This window comes from Zeus faber (assembly GCF_960531495.2).
Source record: "Zeus faber genome assembly, chromosome: 16".
In the NCBI taxonomy this organism is placed as follows: Eukaryota; Metazoa; Chordata; class Actinopteri; order Zeiformes; family Zeidae; genus Zeus; species Zeus faber.
In genome coordinates this window covers 25,861,369-25,882,198 of record NC_137202.1, presented here as the reverse complement: position 1 = coordinate 25,882,198, position 20,830 = coordinate 25,861,369, and the positions used below count along the sequence as shown (strand labels likewise).

The window sequence follows — 20,830 nt, the reverse complement described above, 5'->3', positions numbered from 1 at the left end:
GTGAGACGCAATGAAATACAACCAGGTATCGCATCTGTATTTTTGTATCGTTAGAAAATGGGGTGTAGCTCTTTACATTTTCGAAATCACAAACGGTTGGCGTTTCAAGAGTCTTTGAATAGTTTGAACAATCACACACACACACGCACGCACGCACACTAACACATACAGACGGACACACACACAAACATATCCAAAAACTTTTTTATAGCACTATTTTTTTATTGAACTGCTGAGAAATAAAAAAATAAAGTTATAAAAAACAATAACAGCAAATTAAGTTTTTCCGTATAGCTGTAAGCGTCATAATATAAAAAAATATATATTCAGGACCTTGGAATCTTTCTCGCACTATTTCTCTCTTTCTTTCTCGCTGGGACTGTGGTAAACCTTACCCCGCCCGTCATCTCCCCCTCAGGACTCTTGGAAACGGTGACCTCTGTGCTGCTCCACCCCAGCATGGCGGCACGCCTGGCGGCAGCCTGGTGCCTACGCTGCGTGGCTGTGGCACTGCCCTACCAGCTGACCCCGCTGCTGGACCGCTGCGCCGAGCGCATCAACAACCTGAAGAGCTCCCCCGAGGCGGTGAGCGGATACAGCTTCGCCATGGCTGCCTTGCTGGGAGGCGTGCACCAGTGTCCACTGGGGATCCCCCACTCCAAGGGAAAGGTGTGTGTGTGTGTGTGTGTGTGTGTGTGTGTGTGTGTGTGTGTGTGTGTGTGTGTGTGTGTGTGTGTGTGTGTGTGTGTGTGTGTGTGTGTGTGTGTGTGTGTGTGTGTCTGTATGTGTGTGTGTGTGTCTGTATGTGTATGTGTATATACACCAAGGTTCTTACCAGTTCCTTGAAGTGCTTGAATTTCGCCCTCAGACATTTAGGTACTGAAATACCTTGAAAATAGCCCCTTTTGAATCAAAGTGCTTGAAAAGTTATATTACCCCTAGTTGTGTTATTCAAATCATAACGTAATAAAAATGATTCAAGACTCACTTTTTTTTTGACAAATTAAATGAGGGAAATGTAAATTAAGTCAAGCATAAATAGACATTTATAATGTTAGATGACATTGAGATATATATATATATCTCATATATATATGTATATATATATATATATATATGTGTATATATGTATATATATATATATATATATATATATATATATATATATATATATATATATATATATACACAGTATGTTGTCATTGTCCTCGAATGCGTTCAACTCAAACAGGTCTTTTCCCACGTTTTACCTGAAAACTCTCTCCTAAATCAGTCCAAGTAGTTTATTTAAATTCTGCCATGAATAAACATTTCAATATGCCTTATTTGTTTTTAGTTTTGTTTAATTTTTTGCATTTTGTATTTCGTATTTTAATTCCATTTGAAAATGAGGAAGCACCGTCGCTTTCACGGAATTAAGTCATAGAAAACGCAGCGAAATTGAGTCACTTTGACCAAAAATATTTGTTACCGTAACCAGGAGATGATGATAACATTAGGAAATATTTAAACTCCAATAATGTTGAGCTATCGTCAGCAAATCAACATTTTCTGTGCTCCACTTTTTACCTGCAGCCTTTATGTGCATACACTTCATCTCGATAGGCACATGGAGCTAATGAACAGAGCCTATAACGATTAAAACCTCACCGCAAATTACATTTGAATATCCAACGCGACTAACTTACAATATGATTCATAAAATGAATACGTGAAACTGGTTGTGTGGTCTCCATCAGTTGGTTGTGAGTATAGCTGAGGACCTCCTGAGGACCGCGGCCCAGAATAGCCGGCTGTCCCTGCAGCGCACACAGGCTGGATGGCTCTTGCTGGGGGCCCTCATGACTCTAGGTGAGATTCCTTTATCTTGTTTTAATTGCCTCACATTTCAATACTCACATCATTGTTTTGTTTTTTTAAGGCTCAAAGGTTTTCCCCGTTCAACTGCATTTAAGCACAGTGAGAAGCTGCAGCAGAGCAGTACGCTTCTCACTCGTAAAGCGTCAATCTAGGCCATGCTATGAACTGTAAATGATGGGAACATACATTTTAAAAAGGACCCGTTAGAAAAATGAACAATCCTGTCCGTGTGCTCAGATAATACTGTCGTCTACACAGCGTTCTGATTGGTGGCTTGATCCTTCCCAGGTCCCTCCCTGGTGCGCTACCACCTCCCCAAAATGCTGCTGCTGTGGAGGAACGTGTTCCCTCGCTCCCAGAAGGAGCTGGAGGCAGAGAAGGCCAGAGGAGACTCTTTCACCTGGCAGGTCACCCTGGAGGGCCGGGCAGGGGCCCTGTGCGGTAAGCCCACCAATCCCTCACAGCACACCCCCCTCCCCCCATCGTGTTCTGTCAAGTCTTCAAACTCACTGATGACGAGAATTCTTCTTTTTTTTCTTTTTTTTTTGTTGTTGTCTAGCCATGCGCAGTTTTGTGGCCCACTGTCCAGAATTGTTAACGGAAGACGTGATCCGCAGACTGATGACCCCCATTGAATGCGCCATGACCATGATGTCCCAGTGAGTTTACTCGATGGGTTTATCCCGTGAAGCCTGATTACAAAAAAAACTGTAACCATGATTTGAAGTGATTTTCTTTTTTTTTTTTTTTTTTTTTTTTTTTTTTTCCAGCCTTTCCTGAACTAAGCTTTTTGGGGAAATTCGCTTTTGTCTATTTGTCTGTTACCGAGAGTCCACCGACTTCATCCCTGCGTGTCTAGTACCAACATAGCGACACACTGCACACTGACTGTGCAAACATTACATCTTATGTATTTTATGATGAGTAAACATAGATTACCCTAATTTCACTGGAGCCTCTACAACCTTTCACTGAGCCAATACTATCAGAATGCAGCCCATCACCACCATGTTGTTTCTGGACACGCAGGGATGAAATCAGTTGGTGTTGACCGTCTCGTCTGAATCTGGCCAAGATGGACAAAAAGTGAATTTCCCCCAAAAAAACCTGGCGCGTCACTTTAAATTTTCCATCAATTTTTTTGAACTTTCTGATAAGAGTAGTCAAAGCAAAAACAAAACCCCATTATATAATTTCTTTATCCCGTAGCGTCCCCGCCATTATCAAGGTGCACGGCGCTCACCTGAAGGCCAGCGCGGCCATGGTGAGGCTGCGGCTTTACGACATCCTGGCCCTCCTGCCTCCCAAGACGTACGAAGGTAAGGCGGCGGCGCCGGTGTTCTGCTGGGCTCCTAGCGACTGCGGCAACGTGGAGATGGCTGTGCACGGTGTGTGTCTGATTTATTTATCTTTAAAAATATATATATTTTTTATTTCACAGGCAGCTTCAACGCCCTGCTGAGGGAGCTGGTGGCTGAGTTCACCCTTACTGACAACTCGGCCAACACCACCACCTCCTTGCTCCGCTCCCTTTGTCACTATGACGACAGCGTTCTCATGGGATCCTGGCTGCAAGAAACAGACCACAAGTCCATAGAGGATCAGGTAATTGTTATTTATTTATGTATTTATTTATCTATTTATTTATGTATTTATTTGTTTGTATGTTTATTTATTCATTCATCCATCCATCCATCCATCCATCCATCCATCTATCCATCCATCCATCTATCTATTTCCATTTTGGGGTGGGCGTGAAGATTCGTTATGCATCGAATGCAATGAAGCCACCTGGGCTTTATTGTGTTTTTTCATTCAGAATGAATCACTGTTGCCTCTTTAAATGAAGGTCAATCCCCATCAGTGAAACATACAAAAATGCAAATAAACAACACAATGACTTGGGATTTCTTTCACATTATCGTCGTCATTACCATCAATAACAATAAAACAATAATATTAAAAAACATAGCTCAAATCAGTTGATGGTACTAGTTACTGAACTTGTTTTGGTTTTTTAACAATTTAGAACCTCGCAATCGGTCTCCTGAGATTCAATCTTGGCGTCGCCGTCGTTTATTTTTATTTTTAAATTTTTAATTTTCTCTTTTAGCATCTGACAATTCCCCCGTCAACTGTGACATGTGAAAATCAGTTGAAAAGGTGTTTAGAGAAAGTAGAATTTCAGATGTTGCAAGAGAATGGGCTCCCTGAATGTTCCAGTGAGTTGATAGGTGACTCATCATTAAGGCGCGGTTAAAGGATAGGTTTGCCGTTTTGAAACCAGGCCTTTTAAAAAAAAAAAAAGAAAAAAAAAGTGTTTCTTCCCGTCATTTATAACACGACATTCACGGCACAAACCTCGCTGCACACTTCACTACTGAGAAACTGAGAAGCTCTGCCGCAGCTTCTCACCGTGCTTGAATGCAGTCCAACTGGACACACGCTTAAGCCTTAAAAGAACATGTTGATTCACCCTTCTCAAAATGGGGAAACTCACGTGATGGTCCCACATGTCTTGGCATATTCACTTGAACATGTTTTGAATAAGGGTAATATGGCATTTAATTTAGAACTGCTTTTTGCAATTTCCACACGGCACCCAAAGTGTGAATTTGGCCAAGGGGATGAAGCGGTGCAACGTCCCGTTTCTAGTTTCTCCCGTTAGCCTGGATGTAGCCAAAAGAGCAGCTTTGCAGAAGAGTCAATAAAACTCAAAACATTTTTATGAAGACTGTTTTCAATTTTTTTTTTAATGTTTACTCCATTGGACATCATAAGCGCAGAGTGAGAACCTACAACAGAGTGGTAAAGTGTTACGTACTATTACAGTTGTAAATGAAAGAAAACAACATTTTGGCAAACTGGCGATCCTATCCTTTTACCTGAGCTGTCCCGGTTTCTGCCTCTGCCGTGCTTGTTAATATCTGCTGTGATGCTTACTACGCAGCTGCAGCCCAACAGCGCTTCTGGTAGTGGAGCTCTGGAGCACGACCCCTCCTCCATCTACCTGCGGGTGCCCGTGGGCGAGGCCATCCCTGGGCCGCTCCCTCTTGGCGTGTCAGTCATCGACGCTTCTGTGGCGCTTTTTGGCGTGGTCTTCCCCCACGTCTCCTTCAAACACAGGTCGGACAGAGCTCTGTGTTGTGTTTTCGATGCATCCTAAACAAACCGCTTTGCTTGAATATAATTATTAATCTATTTTTCAAAATCAATCAGTTAAATGAATCAGAATTATATTTAAGCTATTGTGATTACTTTTCATCATTCAAAAAGGTGTAAAACCTTTTGTGAGACACGCTGTCAGCTACGTTTCATGGTGAAATGCTAATTGTGTACGCTAGGTCCCTAGGCATAGCAGATTTTATTACCCTTCAAGCCTAATATCTGGCACTTACATGGTGAACTCTCAACCCCATTACACCTTTAGCAGTGGTTTGCGTAAACACAGAAATAATCAGAAAAAAAATGTGGAAAATATGTTCTGAATGGTTAATATATTGTAATTGATAATATATTTGACGCATAAGGTCATTAGTACTAAAAGCGTCAGTCGGTACCAAAACCCACACCTACTTGAAAATGCTACCATTGCAGAAAGTTAAAATAAACTAAACTTGAACTTTATAAAATAAACTTGAATACATTTCTTGTTTTTGGCAAGCAGAATTTGACCAAAATGACGACACAGCTTTAACATAGCGGATGTATATATTTTTTACAGCAAAAATGCTTTTTTATTTCACTGGAACTTTATAAAGGCTTTTAACCCAACTTTGACCTTGTGGGGGACCCAGGCTCCAGATGCTGGACCACTTCGCAGAGTGCATTAAGCAGGCTAAGGGTGTCCGACAGCAGGCGGTGCAGCTGAACATCTTCACCGCGGTACTCAGTGCGCTTAAGGTGAGAGAAATCCTTTTTTTTTTTTTTTTTTCCCCCCCTCCTCCTCCTCTGGCTCTCAAAAATGTTGTATCATTATTGTCTGGTTGACGCTTGGACAGAGGGCTCATTTATACCTGTTCTTCCTTTATTCCGGAACAAAGGGCCTGGCGGAGAATAAGAGTACGCTGGGTCCCGACGAGGTGCGGAAGTCGGCCCTGGCCCTGGTGATGGGAGCCCTGGACAACCCCAACCCCATCCTGCGCTGCGCTGCAGGGGAGGCCCTCGGGAGGATGGCGCAAGTGGTGGGAGAGGCCACCTTCATCGCACGGATGGCCCAGTACAGCTTCGACAAGTACGGCACACAGTCGCGTAGCAGGGGCTGAACAATCCGGTGCAGTTTGTTGCCGTGCTTTTATTTTATTTTTTAAATTTTAATCTGTTTGGCAGAACCTCATTCATCCAGAAGATGTGGTCAGATGAAAACGGTTGCTAAACTCATCCAAGTGGTCCTTTAATCTATATATATATATATATATATATATATATATATATATATATATATATCCACACCTATCTATACCTCCTGTCACTGGCATTAACAATTGCATAGCACTTTGTAGCCGCCATTGCCTGTTAATTGGCTGACATAGCAGTTGGTGGGAATGGCTGAAAAAAGTGGATTTGGTGGTCAAATGAGTTTGGAATGAGCAAGGTTCAAATCAACAGGATTCTATTGTATTTATCTTGTGAGGACTTGGTGAGATCTCCCAGTAAGGACTGGGGAAAAAAAACAACTTTTTAAACTATTAAAACAGTTAAAAAATAATTTGTTTTATGTGGGGAAAAATGCAGGATAATCAAGAGAAATGGAAATAAAAACCACCACGCTTCAATATCCCTCACAACTGGCTTTTAAATAACTAAATTAGAGCATAAGGAGTGTTGTGTAATGCATATGACAATGATAGTGACCAAAACAATCACTATTTTCAATATTATCATGGAGTTGTTAAAACGTGGATTAGAATGTATTATTCCCTGTGGTGTGCGAAGTCCGGGTCAGCGGAGACGCACGAGTGCACAGGCACGTTTCCCTCTACTCCGGCATTTCACTGTGTATACAAGGGAGAGAGTGCGCCTTTGACCAGAATGTCCAGTAATTCCACAGATGTGGTGATGAAAGTGGGAAATAAACCCCACCATCACCAATGGATTGTCTGTCCTCTGGCGTAGAGGTTCCCAACCACGGGCTTGTGTACCGTGCTGGGCCGCGGGAAATTTTCCGTGAGAACATGGGCAGGTTTTTTTCAGGTGGGATCTGCCATCTGCTCCACAGCGAGGCAGCAGCAGGAAACTTCAATTAAATACATCTAGAGTTTTTATTTGCTTTATTTGGAGAATTTGCTCTGATCGGAGCGGCAGAACTGTGCATAAGCCCCCCCCCCCCCTACAAAATCTGAGCATTCAAAATTTGAAGATACAAAAATAATAAAGCATACAAATTCTAATCGGATTATGGAGGAATATCTGCAGTCCTATCCAACACGTTCATATGTGAAAGGGTATAATTCAAAAATCGGGTACGTAAACCGCTCATTTTGTGAAAAAAACTGTTCCCATAACTCTTTCATCTCCAGGCTGAAGTCGGCCCGTGATGTGGTATCCCGGACGGGCCACTCGCTGGCTCTGGGCTGTCTGCATCGCTACGTTGGAGGAATCGGCTCCGGACAGCACTTGAAGACCAGCGTTAGTATTCTGCTGGCCTTGGCCCAGGACGGTACCTCCCACGAGGTCCAGGTGGGTTGAATAATCCAGGAGCTATTCGTAAAAAATTCTCCAGTTATGTCGTTTAAACTCTGAATTCTCCCCCCAGACGTGGGCCCTGCATTCCCTGGCTCTCATCGTGGACTCCAGCGGTCCCATGTATAGAGGCTATGTGGAGCCCACCCTGTCCCTGGTCCTGACTCTGCTTCTCACCGTGCCACCCTCCCACACGGAGGTGCACCAGTGTCTGGGCCGGTGCCTGGGTGCCCTCATCACCACCGTGGGACCAGAGCTGCAGGGTGAGCCCCGACCTCTTCCTCTTTTGCAAGGCCTTGTAAATTGAATATAACGTCAGTGTGATACATTTGCCAGCAGGTGGCACTGTAGCAAGGTTACGTCAGTTCAATTTTCCTAATTCCCAATTTCATTTTTATTAATATTTTTTATTTTTATTCTCAGTTAGGTTAATGAGCTCTTCACTATATCTATTTTGGTTTTATTTTTTTCCCCTTTTCTTCACTCAGTTTTAGTTTTTAGAAACCTACTTCAGCGGAGTCTTTAGTTTTTTTTTTGTTCGATTTAGAAAAAGAAGAAATGTGATGTGCTTAAATCAAGGCCAAATATGACGACCCAATACAATACAAGAAGAACCATTCTAGCAGGTTCAATTCTATTCTATTTCTTTCCTCCAAACAAGGAGAAAACATTTACCAAGAATGTAACAAATGCAATTAAAATTCTCCAGCAATTCGTTTTCTGTTGATTTTAATATTTGTTCTGTGAGTTCTGGATGACCCGATTTTTAATTTAGATTCCATTAGTTGTAGTTTAGGGGGAAGAAAATGTTCCTGTTTTCTATAAATAACCTTGCGGTGGAATCCGTTCTCTCTCGCCAGGGAACGGTGCCACCATCTCCACCATCCGCTCGTCGTGCCTGGTCGGCTGCGCCATCATGCAGGACCACTCGGACTCGCTGGTGCAGGCGGCCGCAATCTCCTGTCTGCAACAGCTGCACATGTTCGCGCCGCGCCACGTCAACCTGTCCAGCTTGGTCCCGTGTCTCTGTGTAAGAATTTAACTCATTGTGTTACAAGATTACACAATGAGGACCAGGGCTCGACAATACAGATTTCTGAATATTTTGTTTGCAAACTGTGATTGGCATTATGAGTTTTACCTGTCTAGTCTTACTTTTTTGAACTTTATATGCCTTGTTGAAAAGTTACATTTGGATCATCCTCTCGCTCGTCCGCAGTGAATTGCAGAGCTTGAAATGTTTAACTTTTGGTGCTAAAATCTGATGATTGTTGAATAATAATGACTGTGACTGTTTAGTTGACATATTGCGGCAGGGAGTGACATCGAAATATCATCAAAGACCGGAGGCCTCGGTCCTACATGGAGCAAATACATACAGATTTGAGCCTAAAATTTGACCCTTTTGCTATTAAAGCAGTGCATTGAGTTATAGAAATACTATGAATTATTTATTGAGAACAGAAACACAAAATAATCTTTTGTGAAATGTATTTCATGGCATTTTTACCATAAACAAGCAGCCCTTGTTCTCCCTTTCCTTTGCACAGCCAGGTGCCAAGACAAGCAAGCCTGTTTAAATGAAAACACAGAAAACAATAAAATAAAACAATAATAAAAGATAATAATAATAATCATTTTGCTGTGTACCCTTGCAATTCCTGGGGGGGCCCCATTGGGCCGTAGACCGCAGATTGGATATAAAACGTCTGTGTAACCTGAAGTTTCCCATATTTAAATGTTTGTCATTCGATTGTTGGTTAAAAAATAAGCTTGGAAAATGTATCCCCCGCAGGCAAAAACAAACAACTCGCTAAAAATGCTTTTTCCTTTTATTGTGTGTCCCCGCAGGTGCATCTGTGCAGCTCTCACCTGCTGCTGCGCCGCGCTGCGGTGGCCTGTCTGAGGCAGCTGGCCCAGAGAGAAGCGGCAGAGGTGTGCGAGTACGCCATGAGTCTGGCTAAAAGGGCCGGAGACAACAAGGACAGCACCGCCATCAGTAAGTACAGCCCAGCAGGGGGTTATACCCGGATCACAGAGCTGAACTCGGAGTGGTTCCAATCGGTCTAAATGACAACCTGTGTCCTCGATGCAGATCTGAACATCAAGGAGACCGGTTTGGAGGGGGTTTTGTTTGGCATGCTGGATCGGGAGACCGACCGGAAGCTGTGCTCCGACATCCATGACACCCTGGGTCACATGCTGTCCTCTCTGGCCGTGGAGAAGCTCTCCCACTGGCTTAAACTCTGTAAGGGCGTCCTGGCTGCCACTACAGGTGATTTGAATTGCTCAGAATGTACACAGAAAAAAAACAGATGGTATCTGATATTATTGATATTTTATTCATTTATTCATCTATCTATCTATCTATCTGTCTGTCTGTCTGTCTGTCTGTTTATTTATGCATGTATTTGTTTTTAGTTCTGAAACAGTAGGGGACACCAGGCGCTCTACAATTAACCCTTACCACACACACCAGTGGCAGAGGCAGCCATGCATGCAAGTGATAAAAATATAAAATAATTGGCAGTATGCAATAACCTAAAAAAGATAACTAAAATAATTAAAAAAAACGTCAATGTACAATAAACCAAAAAAATTGAAAATGTTGGCAATATACAGTAAACCCAAATAATAACAATAAACAATAAATCTCTGTATCAACAATTCACAATCATAATAAGAAGGTGTGCAGGTGAAAATTGGCGCAAGCAAACACTGCTCTACTTTTGCCGCGTTTACGTTTTATTGTTTTGCTTCCTGCTTTCACATGGCGTCGTTTCAAACCCCTTTTGCAATGAACTCTAAAGCAATCTCCTCTTTCCGCAGAGGTGGGAGGGGCCGTCGCCTTCAGCGTGGGGAGAGACGAGGAAGACTCAGAGAAAAAGGACGAGATGGACGATGACACCATGTTCACGAACCTGGGCGACGACGACAAGTCCAAGCCCTCAGTGGCGCCGCGCTGGGTGACGCGAGTTTTTGCCGCCGACTGCCTGTGCCGCATCATCCTGTTGTGCGAGCACGCCGACAGGATGCACTTTGACCTGGCTGCCGCCCGCGTCGCACGGGCCAAGGACCCCAAAGGTAACCCCAAAGGTAACCCCCTGGAGCGTCTGTGTCGGTGCGGCCATCTTTGTATTGGCCAACAGGACAGTGTTGTGCTCTTTGAACTGTGCCCGGTATTCAAACCAATGCTGAATTTGAAAGGTGACACGTTGTGGTCAAAATACCAGACGGGGAGTGACACTGATTGAATTACTAGGATTATGATTTATTAATTAGTCCCATTTCGTAGACAAAACAATGCATTATGATGGAGCTACAGAATATTGTCTTGCAAAGCCTGTAATTTAGTGCTACGGTAAAATGAACTTTGTTTGCATATACAACATTTTTCTAATACCCCTTTCCCACTGCACCAAAAACCCGTCAACACATCAGGAATTTGTCACCTGTGTATCTGTGTGTGTGTGTGTGTGTGTGTGTGTGTGTGTGTGTGTGTGTGTGTGTGTGTGTGTGTGTGTGTGTATGTGTGTGTGTGTATATGTATTGATGTGTGTGTGTGTGTATGTATATGTGTATATATATATATATATATACACATACATACATACATACATACATATATATATATATGTGTGTGTGTGTGTGTGTGTGTGTGTGTGTGTGTGTGTGTGTGTGTGTGTGTGTGTGTGTGTGTGTGTGTGTGTGTGTGTGTGTGTGTGTGTGTGTGTGTGTGTGTGTGTGTGTGTATGTACAGTGTATATATATGTATGTACAGCATAAATATTATATCAAAATAATTGTAAAAAATAAGTGTGTGTGTGACTGTGTGTGTGTGCGCTCATACTCATACTGCAACACAGTCAAAAAATATTTCATTGTTGGCAGAAATGCTCACTTTAGGCTCTCAGGTGCTGCTGAGGTCAGCTTTTTTACGTAATGATGGAGCCCAGATAAGGGGGGACGGGGCGGGGGGCTTTTCATGCTGATAGAGAATCCCAGTGTTTATATAAGACTCTCGCCCAGCCCGACAGCCAGATTTAGAGCCCCTGCGAGCCGAGCGGATCAGCAGCTCTGAATGCTGATGTGTCTTTCCTTTTGAAACGTGCGGTTCATCTGGCCCTTTTACATTTTGGCCCCCGGGGCAGATGGGTAGCTGCCCGGCGTTCACCGCATATGCTCAGTGAAATGCATTGCATATGCTCAGTGAAATGCATGGCATATATGCTCAGTGAAATGCACCGAGGGCTGTGTGATGAGTGTTTGTGCGACTTGAGTTCAGGAAATCGGTCGCCGTTTTCACAAACAGCATCTGCACAGGTGAGGAAGGCCCAATGCAGGCAGCCTCTGCATTTAACAGTTCAATGTGTAGGTCAGATTCCCCCTCCACCCCAGGAGTCCCTCAACCTCCGTTTTGATGCTTCACTCAGTTTTTGTTCTCAAACGTTTCCTACTCCCCCACTCCGCCGCTTTTCCGACGACGCCCAGGCGACCTGCTCGTCTTCCATTTGTCGGACCTGATCCGCATGGCCTTCATGGCGGCCACGGACCACAGCAACCAGCTGCGGATGGCGGGCCTGCAGGCACTGGAAGACATCATCAAGAAGTTTGCCTCGGCACCCGAGCCCGAGTTCCCCGGACATGTCATCCTGGAGCAGTACCAGGCCAACGTGAGTTTAGTCCCAACTCTGCTCAGAATCGGTCCACATTGCACTGCTAACTGCTTGGTACTTGCAGGTTGGAGCTGCCCTCAGACCTGCGTTTTCACCCGACACGCCGTCTGACATCACGGCGAAAGCATGCCAGGTAGGGTGATTCCCACGGGTGAACAAAGTGTCTGTTGTGTTAATTCCCCGCTCCTGTTTGTGCAAAATAAAATGGAAAGACTGTTTTGCGCAGCCGTTGCGGTGACGACTAGCTTGGCATGATGAATTAACAAGTCCTCCGCTATGTGCCTGTTTTAATGTAAAGAAAACCCTACATGGCTGTAGCTAAACGGCGCTGCATAGTGAGTCATCTCCCCCCCACACACCCCTTTAAAAGCCGTCACTGTCAACGCTCCGACAGATAATGCTCTCTGGCTTGTGCGCCGTTTCGGTAACACGGTTAAAAAAAGCCCAGTCCGCTCTTTGAGGCTACCCTTCCGCTCTCTCTCTCTCTCTCTCTCTCTCTCTCTCTCTCGCTCTCTCTCGCTCTCTCTCTCTCGCTCTCTCGCTCTCTCGCTCTCTCTCTCTCTCCTGTCTCTCTCTGGTTTGACCCTTTTGTAACGGGTGACTCAGTCTCTTTGGAATAGAGTTCAGAATAGAGAATAGAGAATCCCCCTCCCCCCCGCCCCCGAGAGGGAAATCTGCCTTAAATCCACCAGATGGAAGGAAAAAAAAGAAAAACCAAATGGCGATAAAAGAGTTGTGAAAGGATGTACACGGATAATAACACAACTCGAGAGAAGGACGCCGAGGAAAGAGCATCGCCACCTACTCGTTCCTATCTTCCCACGGCTCTGTGCCTTCAACTAGTGAGGTCTGTTCGACATCGAGGCAAAGATGTTACTGTGGCCAGGATATTCTACAGCGTTCTGTTCTGTGCACTCCTCGTTTGTTTTTTGTTTTTTCCTTTTTGAGTTAAAACATATATGATCCTTGTTAAGTTTTACGGAAGTGGGGCCCACATGAAAACAGATAATATATTATATTTGATTCTGAGAATAATGACATTAAGCTTCTGCTTCTGGCATTAACCTCAGAATTCTAAATGTATTCTCAGATTTCTGAGGTTCACCGCAGAACTAATTTCACAATATTTTCACACACAATCGCAGCACCGTGGCGACCGACGGTAAACGAAGCAGATTCTTACCGGAACTACTTGCCTAGCGTCAAAACTGGAGAACAATAGTGGACATAGCGACCATTGAAATTCAAGTTTTGAGGCGGAAGCCTCATCGTAAAAAAACCAAAGGCATTCGATGCTAATTCATTTGGTCAATTAGCGTTTAGCTGCTACACTGCCACCACCAACTCACGTGTGTGTGTGTGTGTGTGTGTGTGTGTGTGTGTGTGTGTGTGTGTGTGTGTGTGTGTGTGTGTGTGTGTGTGTGTGTGTGTGTGTGTGTGTGTGTGTGTGTGTGTGTGTGTGTGAGACTACAGGTCTGCAGCACATGGATCGGTAGCGGTGTGGTTAGCGACCTGAACGACCTGCGGCGTGTCCACAACCTGCTGGTGTCCTCTCTGGACAAGGTGCAGGCCGGGAAGGGCTCGTCCAGCCAGCTGTACAGCGAAAGCGCCACCACCATGGAGAAGCTGGCCGTGCTGAAGGCGTGGGCTGAGGTGAGGCTGAGGCGGCGCTTGTGGAGCAAAGATCGATATGTTTATAGACATTTTCATGATTTACAATGTGTATCACGACACTGAGGTTAAAGGACAGGTACGCCGTTATTTTTTAAATGAGAAACTCACAATATTGTCGGCCAGTTTATATCTTTTATGTGTGCAGTTACACAACATTTGAATAAATTCTCGCTCATCTATTTCTCAGAATATCTCAAGTAGCAATATAAAATTAAAAACCTAAACAAAGAACTGTTCCCAATTCTCAGTTTAAAGTGGTAATCCTTTTGTACTTAATAATATTAATAATAATATTAATAATAATAATAATAATAATAATAATAATAATAACAATACCTTTTTTTATGTTTTTTTTAGTACTCAAAGATGCTATACAAGTAGAAAATGTGAGATCAAATTGACATTCGATTTTAAAATCAAGAAGCCAATAAAAACGGCTATGCCAAATAAAGACAGGAGGAAGAAACTCGGAGGATAAAAGCGGTCCTGAAGGGTTTTGAGTGCGGTTTTGAAGGTTGTTATTGAAGAAGAGTCTCAGATGTGTCCAGTAGGATGTTCCGGGGGGGGGTAAAACACGTGTCGATCAGATGGCTATCCAGTCGAGCGGTGCCACTGGTTCTGTTATTACCCAGAGTGGATCTGTAGGAACACGAACCAATCAAAGCAATCAAAGTGAATAGCGGCATGCAGGAGTTATAAAAAGCAGGAGTATATTCAGACAGTAATACCAATAGTGATCGCACGCTCTCCACACGAAAACAAAAAATCAAGTGTCATCATGTTGCCCACCTCCAAACGGCAGCAAACCAGGCTCCAAGCGACAGCTACCGGCAAAGTGCGCGTTACAGCTGACGGAAGACGTCGCTTCCTCTTCCAGGTGTACGTGGTGGCCATGAAGGTCAAGAAGGAGGCCGAGTCCAAGCCGCCGCGAGCGGCCCGCGGCACGGAGGAAGACGAGGAGGACGAAGACGACGACCTGGGAGGGGACGTGCTGCCACCGGATAGCCTGATCACACTGGTGCAGCCCGAGCTGCCCTCCCTCAGCCGCCTGTGGCTCGCCATGCTGCAGGACTACGCCCTGCTCACCTTGCCCGCCGAGTTCTCCAGCCAGCTGCCCCCCGACGGTACGGCACCTATCCAGGGCTGGATGTTCGGTACCGCTGCCAATTTTGTCCAATATCACTGATTGCACCTTCAATTTGCTTTCACATCGATTTCTCGATTATTTTTTCTTTTTTTGCGACACGGAGTTAAAACAAGGCTCAGAGCACTGGCCACCACCAAGGTGACAAGGCAACAGCAGCGAACATTTTGAATTAGTAGCATTTTATTTACAGAAATGTACATAGACCTGTTATCATCATTCCGGGGTTCTGAGCGGGTCCTTGAGATTCTTGAAGTGCTTGGATTTCGTTCTTAGAAATGTAAGTACTGGCATACCTTAAAAATAGCCCATTTTGTGTTGAAGTGCTTACAAAAACTGTAATATCCCCCCTGGTTTTGTTATTCAAATCATAACGTAGTAGGACATTTCCAGAATCTCTTTTACAACACAGATTATGACAGGGAAATGTAAATTGAATCCAGCGAGGTTGGAAATAGACACTTATAATGATAGACAAAGTGGCAATGAGATTAATAAAAGGTCCAGATCCAGATCATGGCCAAGAAAGCAGCAGACGATGTTACTGAGTACATAAAAACAGAACACATAAATAGAATATAGAACCACATTAACAGCTTGAAAGAAGTGGAAATCTAAGCGGTAAAACAATTACAAATATCAGCTTCATTACGCAGCTATTTGACGGTCGGCCATGATGTTGTGTGACCTTTGGTCGAAATAGGCAGTTTGGGAGTTGGCCTAATATTGCCTTATGAATAAAAGTGGAAAAATGATTCAGTCTCCTCAATGCTGGCCAGCCCACTCAGTGTACAATGGTGAGTAAGAGCTTGAGAACTGGTGACCAACCACAGTAGAGAAACCTTTTTGGGCAGACATATATACAACATATCACCATCATCTAAAACGGGCATAAAAGAAGCTGAAACAAGTTTTTTTTCTGGCATTAAAAGAAAAACAAAAAGAAAAAAACAAAGATCACATTGAAAATTTGTGCTTAAATAGTGCTTGAATTTAATTTTGTCATGCCAGGAAAAAATACTTTTAACAAAAAGGAAATTCACATGATTACACATCTTTAATTAGATTTCTGTCTCACTGGCACAAGAAATGAACTGGATATTTACTTACTATTCACGACCTTATCAGCGGAATCCTAGTACAAACGTGTTTTTTCATTCCCAATGGGAGATACCAGGCTTTTCAGTTTTTTATTTTTATTGATTTTTATTTTTTCTCGTCATTTGTTCGTTTCTCTATGATTATATGACACACATGGGCATAAGAGCAGCAAACGATGCCGCGGCCTGCTTTTCGGGCACTAGTTTGCCAGTCCTCTGAAGCTCTTCTTGGTCCCATGACCATTGTTACGAAAGGATTCGCCACAGTCCTTTCCCAGATTTTATTTATCTCCCCACTTACTGAGATCCTTCCTGACCCAAAACGGCTTTTATAGAGAAAAATGTTTTTTTTTTAATTGGAAAGTATTATAGCCCTGAAAGGAAAAACAAAATCCAGTCATAGTTTACCACACTACAAGTCTTGTCTGCTTGCTGACCCATTCACTTGTTAGATTATAGTGATGCAAGAACTAATAATAATGCCAGGCCTCATTTACAAAATGTGCATACCATCAGTGAGCGTATAGAGCACTTACAAACCATTCCGCTAACACAGTAGCATTCATCATCTCCAATTTTAATTTGTGTATTTGCAAACATGCGGGAAAGGCATAATAACGGTGTTCATGAATCTTTATATTAACGTCATAATGTTTCAGTAGTCCACATTTGTAGAGCTAATAAGCGACTGATTGTCACCGTATCAACAAGCTTTTTTCCGAGTGATTCATAACGACATAAACCCTGTAGCAATGGCCCGTTTGCTTTGATTAGAGCACGCAAGTAAACGTGCCGCGGGGTAATAGCGTTTCACCACCGACTGCCCAGATACAGTATGTTCCCCTTGGCTTGTTTACCCACGAGCCTTCGCTCTGCTCGCTGTTTATGGTGCTGACGCTGCGTCTACTAATGCAAATGAACATCAACAGGCATTTGCCTCCAGTTTGGGAACAATTTGGCATTCATCATCGGGAACATCTGAAGCATGCTCATAAAACCGAGGGACTCTGCATGTTTCATGAGTCCCACATTGTTTTGTCCATAGGCTGTTTATTCAAGACAAGGAAGGAATCGTTTTGTGAATGAGGCCCGATGTTTATCTTGCAAAGTCACAAACACGAGATGGAACGCGGGAGCGAGTGGTTCTGTGCGAGTCTAAGTCGATTCTGTGACGGTTCTGACGACATGCTTCCATTCCCGGAGCAGGCGGGGCCTTCTACACCCCGGAGACCATCGACACGGCTCGCCTCCACTACCGTGGCTCCTGGGCACCCGTACTGCACGCCGTGGCTCTGTGGCTGAGCAGCACCGGCTTTGGCGCCGAGCAGGACCCGGACGAGCCCCCCGCCGGTCCCCCCAGGGCCGCCGCCGCCTCCAAGGGAGCCTCCTCTGCTGCCAAAACCTTCGAGGAGCTGGCCAAAGACAGAATGCACCTGATGTTGGGTAAGGATTCGGGGCAGCGAAGTTTCACAACCTTTAATAGATTCCCACTGGCGTGCTTTTATTTTCTGTAGTTCGTCTGAGTGCCTTTTTAAAAAACAATCTTTTTATTTTACCGTGTGTCCCATCTCCCAGGCGTCAGCATTGAATTCCTCTGCTTCCCGCGGCCCGAGGAGCCCATTGAACATGCGATGTCATGTCTGCAGGCACTGTGCACCCTGCTGGACTCCCCGTGTGCAAAGACTCATATTGCAGAGGACCAGGTAAAGGCCCAAAGCTAGAATGTTCAGAATGCCTACACACACGCCGAAGAAACCGATAGAGCGCGGGTTCTGCAGTGGCAGGGAAATCCTCTGGTTGAGTGACGTGTATCATCTCACAGGGGGAATGAGCTTTGTCTCCTTCTGCCTATATACATTTACTCCTTTTTAATCCCCATCGATTGAGCTCTGCCGCCCCCTTGGTAGTGGGCCAGGAGGGATGACAACGATGGAGTGTTGGGCACAGGATGGCAAAGCTTAATGCACTGCGATCCACGCTCCGCTTCATAAATCCCATTCACGAAGCTGCAGAGAGTGCGTTCTGCTAAAGGAGAACGGGGAGAAACCTTGGAGTGTCATGAATGCATCTTTCAGTTTTTCGAAGAAGCAGATGTTGTTGCGCTTTCAAAGGCTCAAACGTTTGCCCTGTTCGACTGCATTTAAGCTGCAGCGGAGCGGTAAGGTTCTCAGTCGTAAAGCGTTCAGTGTGGTTGTGCTATGAGCAGTTATAAATGATGGGAACCAACATTTGGGTTTAAAAATAGAGAATCTATCCTTGTCCAGAACCACCAATGAATGTGAAAACACTGGTTGACGGCAAGGACATAAATTGCAGTGTTCAAGTGACACATTACCTAAATAGGACATGAGGCCTATTTAATTTCAACCTGGCAACATATGTGTGTATATAGTATACTTATACATACATGTCATCCCAGATCCTGTGAACATGCTTTTAGAAGCTGGGTTTAGTGCCAAAATGCTGTGGGAATTCCTCTTAGACCAAAAATGTTATAGTCTAAAAATGAGCACTGACGGCACAGCAATTACAAGCTACTTTCACCTTTGAGAATTACAAATACTTGCTATTGTGAATATGGCCTCTTGATGTCATTAAACTGCTGCTAATGAATGTCTTGGTTTTTTTTTTGTTTTTTTGTTTTCTTTTACTAGCTGTTGGCCGTGGAGCTGCTGAACGTTCTCCACAGACTGCTGCTGACTCGAGACCCTCCGGCTGTGCAGCTCCAGGTCACTGCCGTGGTGCAGGAGACCATCCGGGCCGCCCGAGAACATCTCCAGCAGCAGAGAAGCAACCAGGGTCAGTGTTTCACTTTCGCCTTTTGTCGCAAATACGATTGGACGATTTTTACAAAAAGCTGATTCACGCTGTCCCCCCGCCAGGCGAAGAGGGAGGCGATGAAAAGGACTGTCGCACTCCGCTGGGAGAGGGGGCGGAAACGGGGGAGCTCCTGCCCGGCAAGTCGCTGGTGTTCGCCGCCATGGAGCTGCTGGTGTTCATTCTGATGCGCCACCTGCCGCAGCTCAACACGCGCGTCAAGGAGTCGCCCAGTCACGCACCGCTGCGGCCTCAACGCCTCACCGAGGAGAGTGCCCGCTTAGTGGCAAACACCATCTCCATCCTGGCAGAGCTGCCCTTGCTCTGTTCCCCAGCCGGTGAGACACACAGCCTTGTCTACAAACCTCCACTTTATACTACTGTATAATGAGTAAATATAAGTGCCTGCTAAATACCGTTATATAATGTGCACTCTAGAATTGAGCTCGGGGGACCTGTTAGAGGAGCCTGTAAAACACATGCAAAAACAACCAAATACAAAGCTCTGCCAGTAATTCACACTCATGGTGCCTTGTCAAGCTGTTTACCTCTTTGTAGTTATAATCTTCATCCCACCAACAAATGCTTGCTTTGGTTTACTCAAATTTACACAACAAAGTCTGCCTTTTTTTTTTCAATCAGTTGGACCTGGACCTCGGAGTATGCATTTCTGAGAGATTGTGGATACGGATTAATATTTTACCACAGTTGGTTTACCACTGTGGTGTTTTTTAGGAAACGTGTTGTTTATGTTAAACGTGTAACTCATGTAACGTTTGTTTTTTAACTTTTTTAATTTATTTTATTTTTTATTTACACGTCTACAGGAAGCATGGCCATCCTGCCGACTGTGCTGTTCCTGATCACGGGCGTACTGAGGGAAACGGCCATTAAGAATGCTGACAACTCCGTGGCCCTGCCTGTGTCGGCCGCCCTGCAGGGCATCAAGACCATCATAACGTCCCCACTGGCCCGGGTGGAGAGCACTCACACACAGTGGACCGGGCTGGTGAGGAGCAGCCTCGCCTCTGTACTCGAGTACTCCCAGCCAGGTGAGAATCACACAGATTCTGTCTGTTTTTCTGTCTGCCTGCATCTCTATCTATCTATCTATGAATCTCTCTATCTCTGTGTATATCTATATATCTATTTGTATAGATATCTGTGTATCTGTTTTTTTGTCTTTTTTCTCTTAATGCAGTTTTTTATTATTTTTTTATTAATTAGACCCTATTTTTGATTTATTATTTAATTATTGTATTATTCTACTTCTAAATATATATTTTCTTTGCTTTTATTGTTGCTATATATTATTGGCTTATTTGAATGTAAAACACTAAGTTGCATGCAATCCATGAAAGGTGCTATACAAATAAAGATTATTATTATTATTATTATTATTATTATTATTATTGGTCCAGCCCGTAGGAAACCTCCTAGGGAAAATTCTCGGAATTTTGAAATCTAAAACCTTAGATTTCTACTGAGTCTACTGTATCTGTCGTCCTCAGATGACTCCAGACCCGACATGGATGAGGTCAGCATGCTAACGGCCATCACCCTCTTCCTGGTGTCTGCCACTAGTGAGCTGGTGGGCGTCACCGTCCTGCAGAAGGGGTGCATGGACCGCTTCAGAAACGGCCTCAACTCCAGCGACCCCTGGGTACGTGCCGTGCCGTGGACACACGCCCTCCTCCACACACGACGGCATCAACGTTGCCGATGATTTCACTCACGCGCCAAACGGTTTGCACTTTTGCGTTTTCCGCCGTAGGTTCAGGCCCGGTGTTACCAGCTGTTGATGTCGGTGTTCCAGCACTCCAGCAGAGCGCTGTCCACACCCTACATCCACGCCCTGGCACCGCTGATGGTGGAGA

General features: G+C 44.4%; 1 protein-coding gene across 1 annotated transcript in view; it reads left to right on the top strand.

Moving 5' to 3' along the window:
* Positions 1–20,830, top strand: part of heatr5b (HEAT repeat containing 5B) — a gene marked incomplete at its 5' end in the record, with an annotated part of 33,209 nt that overhangs the window by 9,547 nt on the left and 2,832 nt on the right. The window contains 26 exons of the mRNA XM_080016711.1: positions 419–669; positions 1,740–1,851; positions 2,149–2,301; positions 2,420–2,519; positions 3,070–3,179; positions 3,302–3,465; positions 4,811–4,986; positions 5,658–5,763; positions 5,904–6,094; positions 7,380–7,539; positions 7,616–7,805; positions 8,403–8,572; positions 9,394–9,541; positions 9,638–9,817; positions 10,372–10,638; positions 12,034–12,215; positions 12,283–12,351; positions 13,692–13,871; positions 14,770–15,016; positions 17,343–17,579; positions 17,712–17,839; positions 18,791–18,935; positions 19,019–19,291; positions 19,781–20,005; positions 20,465–20,616; positions 20,728–20,830. The exon at positions 20,728–20,830 is cut by the window's right edge and continues 111 nt beyond it. Of these exons, the coding sequence (XP_079872837.1) occupies positions 419–669; positions 1,740–1,851; positions 2,149–2,301; positions 2,420–2,519; positions 3,070–3,179; positions 3,302–3,465; positions 4,811–4,986; positions 5,658–5,763; positions 5,904–6,094; positions 7,380–7,539; positions 7,616–7,805; positions 8,403–8,572; positions 9,394–9,541; positions 9,638–9,817; positions 10,372–10,638; positions 12,034–12,215; positions 12,283–12,351; positions 13,692–13,871; positions 14,770–15,016; positions 17,343–17,579; positions 17,712–17,839; positions 18,791–18,935; positions 19,019–19,291; positions 19,781–20,005; positions 20,465–20,616; positions 20,728–20,830 (4,419 nt within the window). The remainder of the gene's footprint in view (positions 1–418; positions 670–1,739; positions 1,852–2,148; positions 2,302–2,419; positions 2,520–3,069; positions 3,180–3,301; positions 3,466–4,810; positions 4,987–5,657; positions 5,764–5,903; positions 6,095–7,379; positions 7,540–7,615; positions 7,806–8,402; positions 8,573–9,393; positions 9,542–9,637; positions 9,818–10,371; positions 10,639–12,033; positions 12,216–12,282; positions 12,352–13,691; positions 13,872–14,769; positions 15,017–17,342; positions 17,580–17,711; positions 17,840–18,790; positions 18,936–19,018; positions 19,292–19,780; positions 20,006–20,464; positions 20,617–20,727) is intronic.